The sequence below is a fragment of the Salvelinus fontinalis genome, chromosome 20 (genome assembly GCF_029448725.1).
Source record: "Salvelinus fontinalis isolate EN_2023a chromosome 20, ASM2944872v1, whole genome shotgun sequence".
NCBI lineage: Eukaryota > Metazoa > Chordata > Actinopteri > Salmoniformes > Salmonidae > Salvelinus > Salvelinus fontinalis.
In genome coordinates, this window is record NC_074684.1 from 17,618,457 (window position 1) to 17,638,519 (window position 20,063).

General features: G+C 42.4%; 1 protein-coding gene across 2 annotated transcripts in view; it reads left to right on the plus strand.

Moving 5' to 3' along the window:
* The window catches only part of LOC129817424 (calcipressin-2-like), a 110,996-nt gene extending 92,410 nt beyond the window's left edge, over positions 1 to 18,586 (plus strand). For both annotated transcript variants that reach the window (XM_055872641.1, XM_055872642.1), the window contains one exon: positions 15,895 to 18,586. In XM_055872641.1, the coding sequence (XP_055728616.1) occupies positions 15,895 to 16,052 (158 nt within the window). In that variant the 3' untranslated portion in view covers positions 16,053 to 18,586. The remainder of the gene's footprint in view (positions 1 to 15,894) is intronic.
* The last annotated feature ends 1,477 nt before the right edge of the window (positions 18,587 to 20,063 follow it).

A 20,063-nucleotide genomic window follows, 5' to 3' on the forward strand; every position in this document is an offset into this window, starting at 1 on the left:
AGGCCTCTTTAGTTTCCTAAGTCTTCATAACTGTGACCTTAATTGCCTACCGTCTGTAAGCTGTTAGTGTCTTAATGACCGTTCCACAGGTGCATGTTCATTAATTGTTTATGGTTCATTGAACAAGCATGGGAAACAGTGTTTAAACCCTTTACAATGAAGATCTGTGAATTTATTAGGATTTTTACGAATTATCTTTGAAAGGCAGAGTCCTGAAAAAGACGTTTCGTTTTTTGCTGAGTTTATTAATGCCAAAATAACATGCAAATCATGTTAAAAAATGTGGGGCTCAGAACAGGTGGGGCAGAGCCCTGAATGACGGGTCGCCACTGATTATTTGTTATTTGCAAACTTTCCAATGAATGAGCAGCAGCAGTATCAAACCATTGCTAGAGCGGCACATTCGACCGCACATTCATCACTCGCTAGACTACACAACAAATCTACATTTGTTAGTTTTCTTCCAGACATAAAAAGATTAAGCATGGGGCACTACTTTCTCTTGTAATCAAGGACCTGGGGAACAGTTGTAGGGGTGAAGAGAAGAATGTGCCTATTTGAAAGCTCTAATCATTTTTGGGGCTTTTTTACAGTAGCTCTCATGGTAGAAAAGGTTGGAGACCCCCGATTTAAAGGATATTGCATAATCATGGGAACAGAGGAGAGCGGCATCAAGCTGGTCTTTTCCCCCTGCATCGCTGGACATTAGTTTATATACTGACTTGGAGTCAGAAGTGGAGCAGCGACTGTAGTTAGAGATTCTGAGCTTAGGGGTCAGAGACTGACATGAGGTCAGGGAATAGTAGTGACAACACCTGTAGAGATAGAACTGTTATCCTGATCATAGAAATAGCAGCAAGTAAATTTGGAACAGAGGGTAAATGGTATTGTAGCCTAATGGGAATGGTTATCTGACATGTTTAGAACACTTCTAGTGCAGAAAATGTAAATGTGATTGGGCTAAAAATAAAGATGCATTGGTGGTGAATGTTTCCTGGTACACTGAAGTAGCTCTTAAATGATAAGGCCTGGGCATATGCATTCTAGGTCATGGAATAGAGTGCAATATATGAATGTAAACTTTTAAAACACTGTTTAGACTTGCAATGCAATAATGTAGAGTGCAGTATGTATAGAAACATTTTATTTTAAAAACTCTGTTTATGTTTAAACTGTAGTTATCTGGCATACATCGTGTGTGTGTGTGTGTGTGTGTGTGTGTGTGTGTGTGTGTGTGTGTGTGTGTGTGTGTGTGTGTGTGTGTGTGTGTGTGTGTGTGTGTGTGTGTGTGTGTGTGTGTGTGTGTGTGTGTGTGTGTGTGTGTGTGTGTGTGTGTGTGTGTGTGTGTGTGTGTGTGTGTGTGAGCATTGCAGGCTTTTATTCTTCAGAGTATTAGTGGAGAGGCCTTGGGGTTAGCACTCCTGAGAGAGTTGACTCAGTCAGTCTGATGTTTCATGCTCATTTAACAAACAAATGATGAAGTTAACAGAGAATGGGGATTTTAATTTGACATTCATATAGTCATTAGTTGTTTTAAAGAGTTCAATAACTGTGAAAATTATATTGTTTCTGTTGTTTCCTAGCTGCATTAAACTGTCTCAACTCATCCCCATTTTATACTAGCAACAAGAGACAGACTATAACTTCAGCGCTTGGCATTTGGGCACAAAAACCTTGATCCAGTCAGATTGCCTTCTTCCAGCATGGCAATAATAGCCAGTTACACAAGGTGTGTGTGTGTATTTTTCCACTACAGTGTTTCCATATGCAAACCATTCTTCAGAGAGAGGGGCTACCTGAGTGTAGTATAGTGCTGCGGCTCCACCAGGCTGCCTCCCTCCAACACAAGGCCTCGTTAAGGAGAGAATTATTTTGTTGTTCCCGGCCTTCCAGCCTCTCACTCGCTTTCTCACTAAGCCTGAGAAATAAAAACACTTAATGAAATATTTGAGGCACATCTGTGGGCAGTTAGATGGGTGAGGGGGTTGCCAAGCATGTGTGGCAGCAGGTAGTGCTATACTGTTACCATACCAGGGACTGGAGAGCAGAAGGAACAGTGGTACAGTACAATATTAATACTGTAGTACTGTGGTAGTACAGTGAAGACATGGCTGGGCGTATTGGACTATACAGCACACAGTAGAATAGATAAGGTCTTTAGCATTTAATTTGACATTTCAGTGATTTAGCAGACGCTCTTATCCAAAGCGACTTACAATAAGTGCATTCACCTTAAAGACGGCTAGGTGAGACAACCACATATCACAGTCATAGTAAGTATTATTTTTCCTCCATAAAGCAGCTATCAGCAAAGTCAGTGCTAGTGAGGAAACATTTCCATGTTTCCACACTAGATCAGAGAACATCAGTGCATGGGATGCAGCACATATTCCTCCCACTATCAAACAATCCATCAAATCAAATGTAATTTTTACATGCGCCGAATACAACAGGTGTAGACTTTACTGTGAAATGCTTACTTGTAAGCCCTTAGCCCTTAACCAACAATGCTTGGGGGTAAAAGCTGTTAAGGAACCTTTTACACAAAGACTTGGTGCTCCGGTACCGTTTGCCATGTGGTAGCAGAGAGAACAGTCTATGACTTAGGTGGCTGGAGTCTCTGACCATTTTTGGCACTGTGGCACACCTGTTTATTTTGAGACTGTTGCTAAGGAATGTTGTATACCCTCTGTAGCGCCTTACTGTAGAACTTTTTGAGGATCTGGGGACCCATGCCAAATCTTTTCAGTCTCCTAAAGGGGGAAAAGGCATTGTCGTGCCCTCTTCACGACTTTCTTGGTGTGTTTGGATCATGATAGTTTGTTGGTGATGTGCACACCAAGGAACGTGAAACTCTCGACCCGCTCCACTACAGCCCCGTCGATGTGAATGGGGGCGTGTTCAGACCTCCTTTTCATTGTAGTCCACGATCATCTCCTTTGTCTTTCTCACATTGAGGGTGAGGTTGTTGTCCTCGCACCACACTGCCAGGTCTCTGGCCTCCTCCCTATAGGCTGTCTCATCGTTGTCAGTAATCATGCCTACCACCGTTGTGTCATCAGCAAACTTAATGATGGGGTTGGAGTCGTGTTTGGCCACACATTCATGAGGGGACTAAGCATGCACCCCTGAGGGGCCCCAGTGATGAGGACCAGCGTGGCAGACATGTTGTTACCTACCCTTACCAGCTGGGAGCGGCACGTCAGGAAGTCCAGGATCCAGTTGCAGATGGAGGTGTTTAGTCCCAGGGTCCTTAGCTTAGTCAGGAGCTTTGTGGGCACTATGGTGTTTAACGCTGAGCTGTAGTCAGTGAACAGCATTCTCACATAGGTGTTCCTTTTGTCCAGGTGGGAAAGGGCAGTGTGTAGTACGATTGAGATTGCGTCCTCTGTGGATCTGTTGGGGCGGTATGCGAATTGGAGTTGGTCTAGGGTTACCGGGATGATGGTGCTGGTGTGAGCCATGACAAAGCACTTCATGGCTACCAACGTAGTCATTTAGGCAGGTTACCTTCGCTTTTTTGGGCACAGGGACTATGGTGGTCTGCTTGAAACATGTAGGTATTACAGTCTTGGACAGGGAGAGGTTGAAAATGTCAGTGAAGACACTTGCCAGTTGGTCCGCGCATGCTCTGAGTACACGTCCTAGTAATCCGTCTGCAACTGCAGCTCCATGTACTGTACTTTGGCACACCTGTTTATTTTGAGACTATTGCTAAGGAATGTTGTATATTTAAGAAATGGTGATTCAGGGAGTAAATTATTTGGAGTGTTTGGCCTGGCTTGAAAGAATGCAGTAATAATAGCTGCAGTCTGTTATTGGTCCTGGGCTTAGGCCACGCTTAACCCAAAGGAGAGAGACCATCATGTCTATCTGTCCATCTGTCCTTCCACCCTCACTACCCACCGCACACACACGCACTCTGCATGGTATGAGCCATCACTTTTGATAGGAGCTGGCTGGCTGGGTGGGTTGGTGGGGGACAGACATTCACCACCAAGGGCTTAGAGATGGTGAGCTCACCATATACAGTACACACACACACACACACACACACACACACACACACACACACACACACACACACACACACACACACACACACACACACACACACACACACACACACACACACACACACACACACACACACACACACACACACACACACACACACACACACACAGAGGACATTTATTAGCAGAGCCTAAAATAGCATGGATAATGCTAGGCCAGATAGGCATCCTTCATGATAGGGTAGTGTGTGTGTCATGTGATAGAGAGCGGTATTGCTGTCGTTATTTGAGTCCCTCAGTATGATAGAAGATGGCTAGGAGAGTGTTACGCTCCCAGTGGTCTTTTAGGTGGGGAGATGTTTGAAACTCTGTATCTTATAGTTGACTGTTACTGATATGGTAGTCAGGTCCTTTATCTTGTTCTGAGGACTGGGCTTGTGCAGTGTGGTGTCACTTCTCCTCCTCTACTATCCCCCTGTCATTCTCTTCCTCTCAGCACCTCTCATTCGTTCTCTATTTCCGTTTCACTCGTTTTATTTTCTGCATTCCTTCTCTCTCGCTCTCCCCTCCTCTCCCTCTCTGCGCGTCAGAATGCAGCAGCATTGACGTCACCCAGTGGTTGGCTGAGGAGTCCAGGCCCTCAGGAGAAATGGAGAGAGAGACTCACTTTGTAACACAATGCTTTGTGAATACTCTGAATAATTTTTATTTATTTTTACATTTAACCTTTATTTAACTTCTCTAGGGTATGTGGGACGGTAGCGTCCCACCTCGTCAACAGCCAGTGAAACTGCAGGGCGCCAAATTCAAAACAACAGAAATCCCATAATTTAAATTCCTTTAACAGTATTTTACACCATTTTAAAGATACACTTGTTGTAAATCTTGCCAAAGTGTCCGATTTCAAAAAGGTTTTACGACGAAAGCACACCAAACGATTATGTTAGGGATGAGCCAAGTCACAGAAAAAGACAGCCATTTTTCCAGCCAAAGAGAGCAGTAACAAAAAGCAGAAATAGAGATAAAATGAATCACTAACCTTTGATGATCTTCATCAGATGACACTCATAGGACTTCATGTTACACAATACATGTATGTTTTGTTCGGTGAAGTTCATATTTATATAAAAAAATCAGAGTTTAGACGGGACGCTACTGTCTCACTTGGCAAAAAGCCTGAGAAAATGCAGAGCGCAAAATTAAAATGAATGACTATGAAAATTACTATAAAATATAAAATGACTATTTCATTAGATCACACATGAAAGATACCAAATTAAAGCTACACTGGTTGTGAATCCAGCCAATATGTCAGAATTCAAATAGACTTTTCGGCGAAAGCATACGATGCTATTTTCTGAGGATAGCACCATTGTAAACAAAGAGAGATACGCATATTTCAACCCTGCAGGTGCGACACAAAATGCAGAAATAAAAATATAATTCATGCCTTACCTTTGACGATCTTCTGTTGTTTGCACTCCAATATGTCCCATAAACATCACAAATGGTCCTTTTGTTCGATTAATTCCGTCGATATATATCCGAAAAGTCCATTTATTTGGCACGTTTGATCAAGAAAAATACAGGTTCCAACTTGCTCAAACGTGACAAAATATCTCAAAGGTTACCTGTAAACTTTGACAAAAAATTTCAAACTACTTTTGTAATACAACTTTCGGTATTTTTTACCGTTAATAATTGATAAAATTGAAGACGGGATGATCTGTGTTCAATACAGGATTAAAACCAACTGTAGCATGCTTTCTGGTCTCGCGCCTCTATCAAACAGGACACGTCGAGTGACTCTCGTCAAGATGGCCGTACTTCTTCATTACACAAAGGAATAACCTCAACCAATTTGTCAGGACTATTGACATCCAGTGGAAGCCGTAGGAACTGCAAGCAGGTCGCTTAGAAACCTGGTTTCCCAAGAGTGACCTAAAAAAACAACAACATCTGAATGGTTTGTCCTCGGGGTTTCGCCTGCTAAATAAGTTCTGCTATACTCACAGACATGATTCAAACGGTTTTAGAAACTTCAGAGTGTTTTCTATCCAAATCTACTAACAATATGCATATCTTATCTTCTGGGGATGAGTAGTTGGCAGTTGAATTTGGGTATGCTTTTCATCCAAACGTGAAAATGTTGCCCCCTACCCTAGAGAAGTTAACTAGGCAAGTCAGTTAAGAACAAATTCTTATTTACAATGATAGCCTACCGGGGAACAGTGAGTTAACTGCCTTGTTCAGGGGCAGAAATACACATTTTTACCTTGTCAGCTCCGGGATTTGAAACCAGGAACCTTTCAGTTACTGGCCCAACGCTCTAACCACTAGGCTACCTGCCGCCCCGGCAGATCCCCATTAGCTGTTGCAAAAGCAGGGGTCTTCCTGCGGTCCACACAAAACATGAAACATGTCATAATACAGAACATTAACAGACAAAAACAGCTCAAGGGCAGAACTACATCATTTTTAAAAAAGGCACACGTAGCCTACATATCAATGCATACACACAAACTCTCTAGGTCAAACAGGGGAGAGGCGTTGTGCCGTGAGGTGTTGCTTTATGCAATAAAGTTCTATGCAATAATGGCTCTATATAATACTGTACGCTTTCTTGGATTTGGGGACTGTGAAAAGATCCCTCGTGGCATGTCTGGTGAGGTAAGTGTGTGTGTCAGAGCTGTGTGTAAGTTGACTATGCAAACAATTTGGGATTTTCAACACATTAATGTTTCTTATAAAAAGAAGTCTCTCATCAACTCTTAGCCAAGATAAACTGGCATGCATAGTATTTATATCAGCCCTCTAATTACAATGAAGAGCAAGACGTGCCGCTCTGTTCTGTGCCAGCTGCAGCTTAACTAGGTCTCTCCTTGCAGCACTGGACCACAGGACTGGACAATAATCAAGATTAGACAAAACTAGAGCCTGCAGGACTTCCTTTTTGCAGTGTGGTGTCAAAAAAGCAGAGCATCTCTTTATTACGGACAGACCTCTCCCCATCTTTACAACTATTGAATCTATATTTTTTGACCATTTTACAATCTAAGGTAACGCCAAATAATTTAGTCTCCTCAACTTGTTCAACAGCCACACCATTCATTACCAGATTCAGTTAAGGTATAGAACTTAAGGAATGATTTGTACCAAATAAAATGCTCTTATTTTTTAGAGATGTTCAGGACCAGTTTATTACTGGCCACCCATTCCAAAACAGACTGTAACACTTGTTAAGGGTTTCAGTGACTTCATTAGCTGTGGTTGCTGATGTGTATATGGTTGACTCATCAGCATACATGGACACACATGCTTTGTTTAATGCCAGTGGCAGGTCATTGGTAAAAATAGAAAAGAGTAGAGGACCTAGAGAGCTGCCCTGTGGTAAACCACACTTTACATGTTGGATATTAGAGAAGCTTCTGATTTAAAGAAAACCTTTTTGAGTTATATTAGATAGATAGCGCTGAATCCACGATATGGCAAAGGTTTGAAAGCCATAACACATACATTTTTTCAACAACAGGTCAATAATATCAAAGGCTGCACTGAAGTCTAACAGTACAGCTCTGACAATCTTATTATTATCAATTTCTTTCAACCAATCATCAGTCATTTGTGTCAGTGTTGAGGGCACATGTTGAGTACCCTTCTCTATAAGCATGCTGAAAGTCTGTTGTAAATTTGCTTACAGAGAAATAGCATTGTATTTGGTCAAACACAATTTTTTAAAACAGGTTGCTAAGAGCTGGCAGCAAGCTTATAGGTCTGCTGTTAGAACCAGTTAAGGCCGATTTACCACTCTTGGGTAGCGGAATAACTTTGGCTTCCCTCCAGGCCTGAGGACAAAGACTTTCCTCTAGGCTCAGATTAAAGATTTGACAGATAGGAGTGGCTATAGAGTCAGCCACCATCCTCAGTAGCTTTCCATCTAAATTTTAATTTTTTAATGCATGAATATCATGGCTCCTTGTTGTCATTTCCTGCCTAAGTTTGCCCATTTTGCCAATGAAGTAATCATTAAATAATTGCCAACATCAAATGGTTATGTGATGAATAGGCAATCTGATTCGACTCCTGGAGTTGAATTTGTCTTTCTGCACATAATTTAATTTAAAGTACTTTTTTCAATCATTCTTTAAATCATTGATCTTGGCTTCATAATACAGTTTCTTTTTCTTTTTGTTGAGTTTAGTCACAAAATGTCTCAATTTACAGTAAGTCAGCCAGTCAGATGTGCAGCCAGACTTATTACCCACTCCTTTTGCCCCATCTCTTAAACCATACTGTTTTTCAATTCCTCATCAATCCATGGATCTTGGCTCTTCCAAGATGGCATAGCAGTCGGACGTGTGTTTGTCTTAGCAGTCGGACGTGTGTATGTCCCGTGTACATAGTCGTTTTCCTCTGTTTTTTTTCATATATATTTTGTATATATTTTCATCTCACTTTCCATCTACGAACTGAATATACTTACCTGCAACCTGCCTCACCCAATGTGGTATGGATCTGCTATTTTTATACTTTAGAATCGGAACCCCCACCAGAAGCTAGCCAGCTAACTAGCTGCAAGTCAGTTAGCCACTGCTAGCGGTCTTCACCGTTAACTCGGACACCAGCCAGCTTCAGCTTGGTCAATACCTGCCAGTCTGCACAGCGCGATATCAACCCAGAGCATATCGGACTGCTTTTTCTCTACCTCATCACTGGATTCCTGCCGCAAGCCCTGGTCCATTACACCGGATCATCGCAGCTAGCTAGCTGTATTCGAGTGGCTACTGCTGGCTAACGCCTCTGTCCCGTTGTAAGCACCAGTTAGCCTTGAGCTAGCCTTGAGCTAGACCCATCTCCCGGCTAGCCAAAGAGGTCTACCAGCTAATTCTTGGGCTACAATACCTCTTTTTGCCAATTGGCCTGGACCCTTTATTGCTGACACGGAGCCCCACCAATCCATCACGACTGGTCTGCCGACGTAATCGTCCGAGCTAGTTTCAACAGGCTTTTTCATTGCGACATCACCGAAGGCCCATCTGCTATCCCTGGCCCGCTAGCTGTCTGAATCGCCGTGTCTCCAGCTCGCCTAGCCTAGTAGCAACTACTGAACGGCTCCCTGACTAACCTGTTGCTGCTCATTGGACCCTATGATCACTCGGCTACACATGCCTCTTCCTAATGTCAACATGCCTTGTCTATTGCTGTTTTGGTTAGTTATTGTCTTATTTCACTGTAGAGCCCCCAGCCCTGCCCAACATGCCTTAGATAGGCCTGTTGTCCCACCTCCCACACATGCGGAGACCTCACCTGGCTTAACTGGTGCCTCTAGAGACAAAACCTCTCTCATCATCACTCAATGCCTAGGTTTACCTCCGCTGTACTCACATCCTACCATACCCTTATCTGTACATTATGCCTTGAATCTATTCTTCCACGCCCAGAAATCTGCTTCTTTTACTCTGCTCCAAACGCACTAGACGACCAGTTGTTATAGCCTTTAGCCGTACCCTTATCCTACTCCTCCTCTGTTCCTCTGGTGATGTAGAGGTTAACCCAGGCCCTGCAGCCCCCAGCACCACTCCTATTCCCCAGGCGCTCTTATTTGTTGACTTCTGTAACCGTAAAAGCCTTGGTTTCATGCATGTTAACATCAGAAGCCTCCTCCCTAAGTTTGTTTTATTCACTGCTTTAGCACACTCTGCCAACCCTGATGTCCTAGCCGTGTCTGAATCCTGGCTAAATTCTGAAATTTCCATCCCCAACTACAACATTTCCCGCCAAGATAGAACTGCCACAGTGGGTGGAGTTGCAATCTACTGCAGAGAGAGCCTGCAGAGTTCAGTCATACTATCCAGGTCTGTGCCCAAACAGTTAAAGCTTCTACTTTAAAAAATCCACCTTTCCAGAAAGAAGTCTCTCACTGTTGCTCTTGTTATAGACCGCACTCAGCCACCAGCTGTGCCCTGGACACCATATGATAATTGATTGCTCCCCATCTATCTTCAGAGTTCGTACTGTTAGGTCAGTAGAGGATGCCTGGTTGCTCTTTAAAAGTTATTTCCTCACCATCTTAAATAAGCATGCCCTGTTCAAATTTTTATTAACTAAGAACAGATATAGCCCTTGGTTCACGCCAGACTTGACTGCCCTTGACCAGCACAAAAACATCCTGTGGCGTTCTGCATTAGCATCGAATAGCCCCCGCGATATGCAACTTTTCAAGGAAGTCAGGAACCAATATACACAATCAGTTTGGAAAGCTAAGGATAGCTTTTTCAAACAGAAATTTGCATCCTGTAGCACTAATTCCAAAAAGTTTTGGGACACTGTAAAGTCCATGGAGAATAAGAGCACCTCCTTCCAGCTGCCCACTGCACTGAGGCTAGGAAACACTGTCACCACCGATAAATCTACGATAAGCATTTTTCTACAGCTGGCCATGCTTTCCACCTGGCTACCCCTACCCCGGCCAACAGCTCTGCACCCCCTGCAGCAGCTCTTGTTCCTGTAGTGTTTGTAAACACCTTAATAGGTTGATTAATAACCTGAACCAGATTACAGGCACTGGTTACAGTAAGAAGCTTCCTCTTGAGCGGACAGCTTGATGAAAACCAGTCAATATTCAGGTCCCCTATGACGTAAGTGGATGACGTAATGACGCCATGGAAAGTACTAAGCGCACACTTCCAACAACTCAACAAGTTCAAGACAAGCAGTCATTTGAAAGAGTAAGAACATTTCAGTGAGACAAAAAGGCTAAATCCATTAACGCCAAGATAATGGAATTCATTGCCATTAACAATCAACCGTCCTCTGTCGTGGATGATGTTGGCTTTCGCCAACTGGTCGAGCCCCGGTACACACTATTTTTTAGATGTTGCCCTACCGGAGGTACACAGTACTGTTGAAACGTACATCTATGAGCTACTTGCTATGGGCGTCACTGCTATTAGCTTCATGACTGACATTTGGACCAGCCGATGTCAGCCACATGAGCATACTGAGTCTGACAGGACAGTGGGTCGACGAGGATTTCATACTGAGGAAAGCCATATTGCATGCTCAAGAATGTGCTGGTTCTCATACCGTTGCTACCATTTCAATGGCATTTGAGAACATGTTTGAAACATGGAAAAATGAACACACTCCTAGCTCCATTTGAACAACTGACTGGAGAAATAAGCTCATCAACTGCTTCTGCAGCAGACGTGAAACCCTCTGTAATGGCAATGAAACGCCTGCTCAACAAAACTGTCGACACTGACCGTGGGGTTAAAACGGTCAAAAGTACTCGAGGCTGTGAACAATCGATTTGGTGGCATTCTCTCTCTCTGAGCCTCTTTACTGTGTCGCCACCATGCTCGATGCTAGGTACAAGGACTGCTACTCTGATGCAGACAAGAAACAGGGTTTACGTGAAATGTTACATACACAGCTGGACAATATGGAAACGGTTACAGTGACAATGCGCACCGAGGCAGAGAGGCCACGGGCAGACAGAGCTGAACCTTCACTGCTTGACATGTATGATGAAATCCTGGTTGAGAATGAAATGACTGAACAAATTAACAACAAAACAGCACAGCAAGTAAATGAAGGAAATAGATTTTGATTATGTTTTACGAGTAATGGGGTCATACGTAAATGCCAACAAAATGACTTTTGGGTCAGTGTGGTGTGTGTGTGTGTGTGTGTGCGGTGTGTGTAACCTTTATTTAACTAGGCAAGTCAGTTAAGAACAAATTCTTATTTACAATGACGGCCTACCCCGGCCAAACCCGGACAACACTGGGCCAATTGTGCGCCGCCCTATGGGACTCTCAATCATGGCCAGATGTGATACAGCCTGGATTTGAACCAGGGACTGTAGTGACGCCTCTTGCACTGAGATACAGTGCCTTAGTTTGCTGTGTCCCTGTGTGTGTGTTTGTTTGTGTGTTTGTTTGTTTGTTTGTTTGTTTGTTTGTTTGTTTGTTTGTTTGTTTGCGTGTGTGTGTGTGTGTGTGTGTGTGTGTGTGTGTGTGTGTGTGTGTGTGTGTGTGTGTGTGTGTGTGTGTGTGTGTGTGTGTGTGTGTGTGTGTGTGTGTGTGTGTGTGTGTGTGTGTGTGAACTATTTAACTGTACTAGAATGCTTAAAAGGCCGCTAAAATGTTAGTATCGGTTATCAGTATCTGGGGTTTTTTGTCAAGGAAAATATCGGATATCGGTATCGGGCAAAAATGTCATATCGGTGCATCCCTACTTTAGATGTGCCGAGTGGACCTGCAACCACAACACTTCAAAAACATTTGACATAAGATCTTCTCTAAGCATTACAGGGATATGGCTCTGAATATATACAGCAACACCTCCCCCATAAGAATATATGTCTCTTCTATAGATGTTATATCCTTGTATTGCTACTGATGTATCATCAAATTATTTATCTAAGTGAGTCTCAGAAATGGCTAATATATGAATGTTATCTGATGTTAGCAAGGTATTGATTTCATGAACCTTATTTCTAAGGCTACAGTGGCTTGCGAAAGTATTCACCCGCTTGGCATTTTTCCTATTTTCTTACAACCTGGAATTAAAATAGATTTTTGGGGGGGTTTGTATCATTTGATTTACACAACATGCCTACCACTTTGAAGATGCAAAATATTTTTTATTGTGAAACAAACAAGAAATAACAAAAAACTGAAAACTTGAGTGTGCATAACTATTCACCCCCCCCCCCCCCCCCCCCCAAAGCCAATAATTTGTAGAGCCACCTTTTGCAGCAATTACAGCTGCAAGTCTCTTGGGGTATATATTTTCCTTGATGGCCAAAAAGCTTCATTTTAGTCTCATCTGACCAGAGTACCTTCTTCCATATGTTTGGGGAGTCTCCCACATGCCTTTTGGCAAACACCAAACATGTTTGCTTATTTTTTTCTGGACATTCTTCCGTAAAGCCCAGCTTTGTGGAGTGTACGGCTTATAAAGTGGTCCTATAGACAGATACTCCAATCTCCACTGTGGAGCTTTGCAGCTCCTTCATGGTTATTTTTAGTCTCTTTGTTGCCTCTGATTAATGCCCTCCTTTCCTGGTCCGTGAGTTTTGGTGGGCGGCCCTCTCTTGGCAGGTTTGTTGTGGTGCCATATTCTTTCAATGTTTTAATAATGGATTTAATGGTGCTCTGTGGGATGTTCAAAGTTTCGGATATTTTTTTTATAACCCAACCCTGATCTATACTTCTCCATAACTTTGTCCCTGACCTGTTTGGAGAGCTCCTTGGTCTTCATGGTGCTGCTTGCTTGGTGGTGCCCCTTGGTTAAGTGGTGTTGCAGACTCTGGGGCCTTTCAGAACAGATGTGTATATATATATATATATATATATATATATATATATATACTGAGATCATGTGACAGATCATGTGACACTTAGATTGCACACAGGTGGACTTTCTTTAACGAATGATGTGACTTCTGAAGGTAATTGATTGCACCAGATCTTATTTAGGGGGTGAATACATATACATGCACCACTTTTCAGTTTTGCATTTTTGGAAACAAGTTATTTTTTTCATTTCACTATTTTGTGTAGGTCCATTACATGAAATCCAAATAAAAATCTATTTCAATTGCATGTTGTAATGCAACAAAATAGGAAAAACGCCAAGGGGGGTGAATGTGAATACTTTTGCAAGGCACTGTATATTAAATATGGGTTATTTTCAGCCCTTTCCTGGTTAGCTTATCAGAGAGACATAATACTGAAAAGAGCAGACAAAGCAAGAGGAAAAAAATATACATTCAGTTGTCCATTAATCAATTGGTGTGTGTGCTGCGGGGTTGAGGCTACGATCCCATAGGCTTGGCTCTCTCATCCCCTCCAGGCTTCTGGGAAGGAGGGTGGACAATGAGCCTGTCGTAGCAGATGTAAGCAATGTCCCCACGTGCTCCGGCAGCTTTCATGGCTGGGATCAGTTCTTTCCTCTTCTGGCGCACAGCTTCAAGATAGTCCTCATTGAGTAAGATAGATATACTTCCTCTCAAGTTCTTGGCTCTTTCCAGAACAGCTACCCTGTCCTTGAACATAAGGAACTTGACCACTATCGGCCTGGGCCGGTGATGGGTTTTACAGTCCTGTGGGTGCACTCCACCTCAAACTTCCTGTAGTCCATCAGTCTCCATCATGTGGAGATTCTGCAATTCTGTCCACAACCATGTTGTTCTACCTTGATTGTCCCTTGAGAGTCTGATTCATCCATCATTGTTATCATAGATTCACACCGAGCTGATGTCCTCTCTCAATGACTTACAGATTGCTGTCATTGAGCTGACCCTGGGAGAATGGAAAACTGTTATTCAGGTCCGGGACCTCTCTGGTCAGGTCGTCCATTCTTTTATCAGTTGAATCCACCAGTATTTGGTTAAAACACTTGAAGCTACAGTTGAAGTCGGAAGTTTACATACACCTTAGCCAAATACATTTAAACTCAGTTTTTCACAATTCCTGACATTTATTCCAAGTAAAAATTCCCTGTCTTAGGTCAGTTAGGATCACCACTTTATTTTAAGAATGTGAAATGTCAGAATAATAGTAGAGAGAATGATTTCTTTCAGCTTTTATTTCTTTCATCACATTCACCGTGGGTCAGAAGTTTACATACACTGAATTAGTATTTGGTAGCATTGCCTTCAAATTGTTTAACTTGGGTCAAACGTTTCGGGTAGCCTTCCACAAGCTTCCCACAATAAGTTGGGTGAATTTTGGCTCATTCCTCCTGACAGAGCTGGTGTAACTGAGTCAGGTTTGTAGGCCTCCTCGCTCGCACACACTTTTTCAGTTCTGCCAACAAGTTTTCTATAGGATTGAGATCAGGGCTTTGTGATAGCCACTACAATACCTTGACTTTGTTGTCCTTAAGCCATTTTGCCACAACATTGGAAGTATGCTTGGGGTCATTGTCCATTTGGAAGACCCATTTGCAACCAAGCTTTAACTTCCTGACTGATGTCTTGATATGTTGCTTCAATATATCCACATAATTTTCCTACCTCATGATGACATCTGTTTTGTGAAGTGCACCATTCCCTCCTACAGCAAAGCATCCTCACAACATGATGCTGCCACCCACGTGCTTCACGGTTGGGATGGTGTTCTTCGGCATGCAAGCCTCCCCCTTTTCAAGTTTTATTGGGTGCACACACACACACAAGCACACTTGTATTGATTGATTTGGCCAACATTACTGTACTAGAATCAGACCTCTTGGCCCAAGGGATGCCGCTGCTATACCTCAGATACATAGACATTCCTAATATGTCACAGAACTTCGAGGTATATCCACTTCTCCATCTTTCCATCTAACATTAATGATTGACATGATATTTGGACATCAACATTAAGCAAAAGGTTTATGGATATTTGTGTTGAATTGATAAACCAGTGACTGCTGCTGTTAGATGGAAAAAGTGCAGCCAGAGGGAGATTTTTTAAATTAATTTAACCAGGCAAGTCAGTTAAGAACAAATTCTTATTTACAATGACAGCCTAGGAACAGTGGGTTAACTGCCTTGTTCAGGGGCAGAATGACAGATTTTTAACTTGTCAGCTCGGGGATTCGATCTAGCAACCTTTCGGTGACTGGCCAGGTCCTTATAACCAGATAATTACAAAGACTCTGTATATTCAGCTTCTGCTCACTGAAATGCCCCCGATTCATGAGTAGAAAATCCTAGAGTTTGCCTCGTCATACTGAACGAGGGCTCCCTCTTGAGGTCATGTATTCTACGGTAGAAAAATTTTCTGAGATCTGCTGCTTTGAATTTTGAAACGTCTGCCTTGTACTTACCTTCTGTCTCTGTTTCTCTCGCTCTCTTCTCACTCACTCACTCTGTATACAGGAGAGAAGTTTGAGCTGCATGCGGGAACAGAGTCCACTCCCAGCGTCGTAGTCCACGTGTGCGATAGCGACACAGAGGAGGAGGAAGAGGAGCCAAAGAATTGCCCCAAACCAAAAATCATCCAGACCCGGCGCCCTGACCTTCCTGTGTCCAACTGAACTCTGTCCCCCTGCCACTTCCTGCCGTAACATCCTCGTGTGGAGGAAGGAGAATTTGACCCCCCCATCTCTCTCACAGGAACATTCCCCATGTTCAGCCTTCCCGCCTTAAGGCTGTCCGCCTGGGCCAGAGGGGGAGTGATCTCTGTTCCTCGTCCTCGCCGACATACAGCCGTTGATGTGCTACATGTATGATCACAGAGTTTGTTTCCGTCCACTATCATATTCACTTTTCTAGTTGCAGCCACCATGCCCTCAGTGATTGGTTCCTCTCTTTATGATTCTGTTGATGTAATGTCACACAGTTAGCAGTGATGGGGCAGCACCTTGCTTTGAGCTCTTAGCGGTTGTGGTGCATGCCAGTTTAAAGAAGCCCTTAGGTCGCCTTTATGGACTGTTTGCTCAACGTGTGTTAGCTTTGCTCTCGCACCACTGCGTATGTACCACAAGCACTAATGATGAATAGCACTTCTCTCATCAGGGCATGTTAGCCACTGAGGTGGTGAGGGACTGGCGCTGCATGAATTGAAGTAACCCTAAGGAATATTATAAATACTTAATACTTAAAGTTGTCAGAGGTTGTTCCTCATGTTGTCAGTGCTGTTTGTCGACCATGGGATTTTTTTATCTTGCCAATGCATGCACTGGTCTGATACAGTTTGTGTATTTACTTTGCTCCGTTTGCTGTATGTAACTGTCAATGTGACCTCTCTCTTCTCTAACTTCTCTCTCTCCTCCATGGTTGTTCTGGCTATCGGTGTTCTTCACAGAAAACAATGTTTAAACCTGTTACAAGCCATGCGCCTTCAACTGAAAACATTATGTACAATGATATTTCTCTGATTTTTCCTCAATGTGAATTTTTCTGTGTCTATGTCTTGTCCCTGACAGTCTGTTTTAGAGAAAGAGGGGAAAAAAGTGAACTAAGAAAATAAACAGAATGGCCTTATAGCCACCTTTTCCTCATAGGGAAAAAATGGATAGCCAATCAGATGTCATCACGTGAAGACAGTCTATAAAGTGCATGGTTACATTTTTATAGAAATAATGTGTTGTCTGAGAACAGTGGTTCAGGCATGGGGTTTCCTTGCAGTCCTTGCAGTGTTTGTGTGCTTCTGTAGAGAGCGAGAAAGAAACATCTATTCAAACTCATAAGGAATAAGAAAATCCATCACAACGATCTTGTGAAGATGAAAAGAAAACAACTTATTATGTTACACAAAATGTTCCAAGTGCTATTACACAGTTTCTGTGAAAATGGTCAAGGGGAATGACACTCACTCACACAATCATTTTTGTTTCCCTTTGTGTGTTTTGTTGAGTTTTTCCTGTGTTGGTTCAATGAGTGTCTTGGTATGCCTAACTTATAGGACTTAGAACAAGCTATGTACAAAATAAATTTAAAATGCCCTGTCTGTCTGTGGAGAACTGGCGTTGTGATCAGTTTTCTATTGGCCCTTCCTGTTTTAGACACTACACCAACACTGAGATTCTACATTTTTTTGACACACTGATTCCACCCTGGTGCTTTTCTACACTCTAGCCACTCAGACTGTAACCTCACACTGTCTGTCATTTCAATCCCGATCTCTGGTGATGATGATAAATCCAATGGTCTGATTTGATGACCCAGTTCAAAGTGTGCTGATTGATAATATGGTTTACTTCACCAAGCTCCAGTAGGTTGCGTTAAATGCCCTTTTCTTCTACCTGCAATATTTTCCCATCTGCTTATAATTGACGTTTAAAGCAGATCAAATGTTGTTGGTAATAATGAGCCGCTATCCTTTTTGAAAGTCACAGACATCAAATGAAATTGAATATGGTCCCTATCTATTTCTAAAAACACCAGGTTTGTTTCATGTAATAGTTCTTTCTTTCAAATGGTTGGAGTAACAGTAGTCCGCCGTCCTTGTTTTGTTTCGTACATGCTGGTTTTAAGACACTCTTCCCTCACTGCATTTATCTGATGGTTACCAACAACACAGTAACATGCCCCTCTCCAAATGAAGTACTACAGCCACCATTACAACCCAAAACGAGGTGACTTGTATACATGCGATGACTTTGTTTCTAGATGTTGGTGTTTTTCGCCTAGACCCCTGGTCTGTTGAATCTGCCCTATAAGCTTGTCCTGCAGGCATATCCTTAAACATAAACACAGTAAGAATTCTGCATGTTGTCAATATGTACCTGTATGTGACTCAAAATGTCCAGATATTTGTATTTTACAGATTTTTTTTTTTCATTTATTTTTTAAATCATATTGTTCTCTGTTTTCTTCTGAGAGTCTGTTGGATTGGGAAGTAGTATCAGTGATGGGGGGAACCAATATCTGTATTGTGTAAAACTTGTGCAACACCTTCAATGTACTTGTCATTCTACATGTACAACCTGCCTGCCTACACTAAGAATACATATCTGTATATATTAATCAATACTATTTTTACTGCATTTTTGTACAAATATTCATGGTAGCCATGTAAAAGTAGTTGACATGATTCTACGGTAGTATTAAAAGAGTTTGGTTTTAATGCATTGTCTTGTTTTTATTGTGTCCTATTGTTGCTTATAGGCCTACTGATTTTATAGGAAAATAAGGGGAAAAAGACTACATCCCCTCCCCAGCCCCCATTTACTAAGAGATTTGACTCCCATCTTGACTCCTCCATTCTCCTAACCTTCACTCAATCACTTTCCCTTCCTTGTGCATCATCAGTGTGTAAGACTAGTCACGGGCAATTTCAGTGTCAATGTCAATGCAAATTGTATTTCTCAAGAGCTATCATCATTATACAGTGTTTAATTTTTAACAAAGAGGACATCACTGTGATAAACAACATTCATCTCTCTCTCGTTCCTTATCGCTTTATCGGCTGTTGGAGAGCGCTTGTTATTCCCCTCACTTAAATGTTGCTGTGGGTTTTCTAGGGCAATGATGTCGCAACAGACATCAATCATTGTTGCCCTCCCCTTCTATCAGTCTTCTACAATATGACACTGATGTTCAGTCAGGCTACAGGCTATGTTTATGTAGGCTTAAACTTTAGAGGGCTAAGTGCTGTGTTGATGGGGTGAACAGGGTCAAAGCAGTTATTTACAACAGTCTGAAAGTACATAAAAAGTGGTGTCTTGACTCCCCCTCCTCTCCTCCGTCTCCTGCCTCCTCAGCTGGTCGGTCTAGTGCCAAGATGAAGGTGTGTTTGGCCCTGACATCCAGACATGAAGCACTCTAACTGGCTCCCATATACAGTGGGTTCCTAAATTATTGACACCCTTGATAAGGAGGAGCAAAAATGACTGTGTAAAATAAATAATTCAAATACTGAGCTATGGGTAACTGCCAAAAATAAAGGAAACCCCAACATAGTGTCTTAATAGCGTATTGGGTCACCATGAGCCAGAACAGCTTCAATGCACCTTGGCATAGATTTTATAAGTGTCGAAACCTATCGGAAGGATGTGATACTATTCTTCCATGACAAATTCCATCATTTAGGTGTTTTGTTGATGGTGGTGGAAAACATTGTCTCAGGTGCCGCTCCAGAATCTCCCGTAAGTGTTCAATTGGTTTGAGATCTGGTGATTTGAGACGGCCATGGCATATGGTTTACATGCTCATCAAACCATTCAGTGACCACTCGTGCCCCGTGGAGTGGGGGGAGGCATAGTCATCCTATGGAGGCATAGCCATGGTAGCCAAATTAATGGTCCTCCCAACATCTTCCCAGCACCTGCTTTCAATATACTTTGTATCCCTAATTTACTCAAGTGTTTCCATTATTTTAGCAGTTACCTGTACATTGTATGCTCCCCAAAAATTGGGAAATTATATTATTTTATACGAATGCAATTGCTCAGGGAAAGAGATTTTGTTTAAACAAGTAATATAATTTTTCTCAAAAAGGTAGTGGTCAAAATGACTGACACCCCTGTTTTCAATAACTCACCTTGCGAGTATAGAGCCCCACAGTGGAGGTGTCATAATATCCATAAAACCTAGCGGTCAAA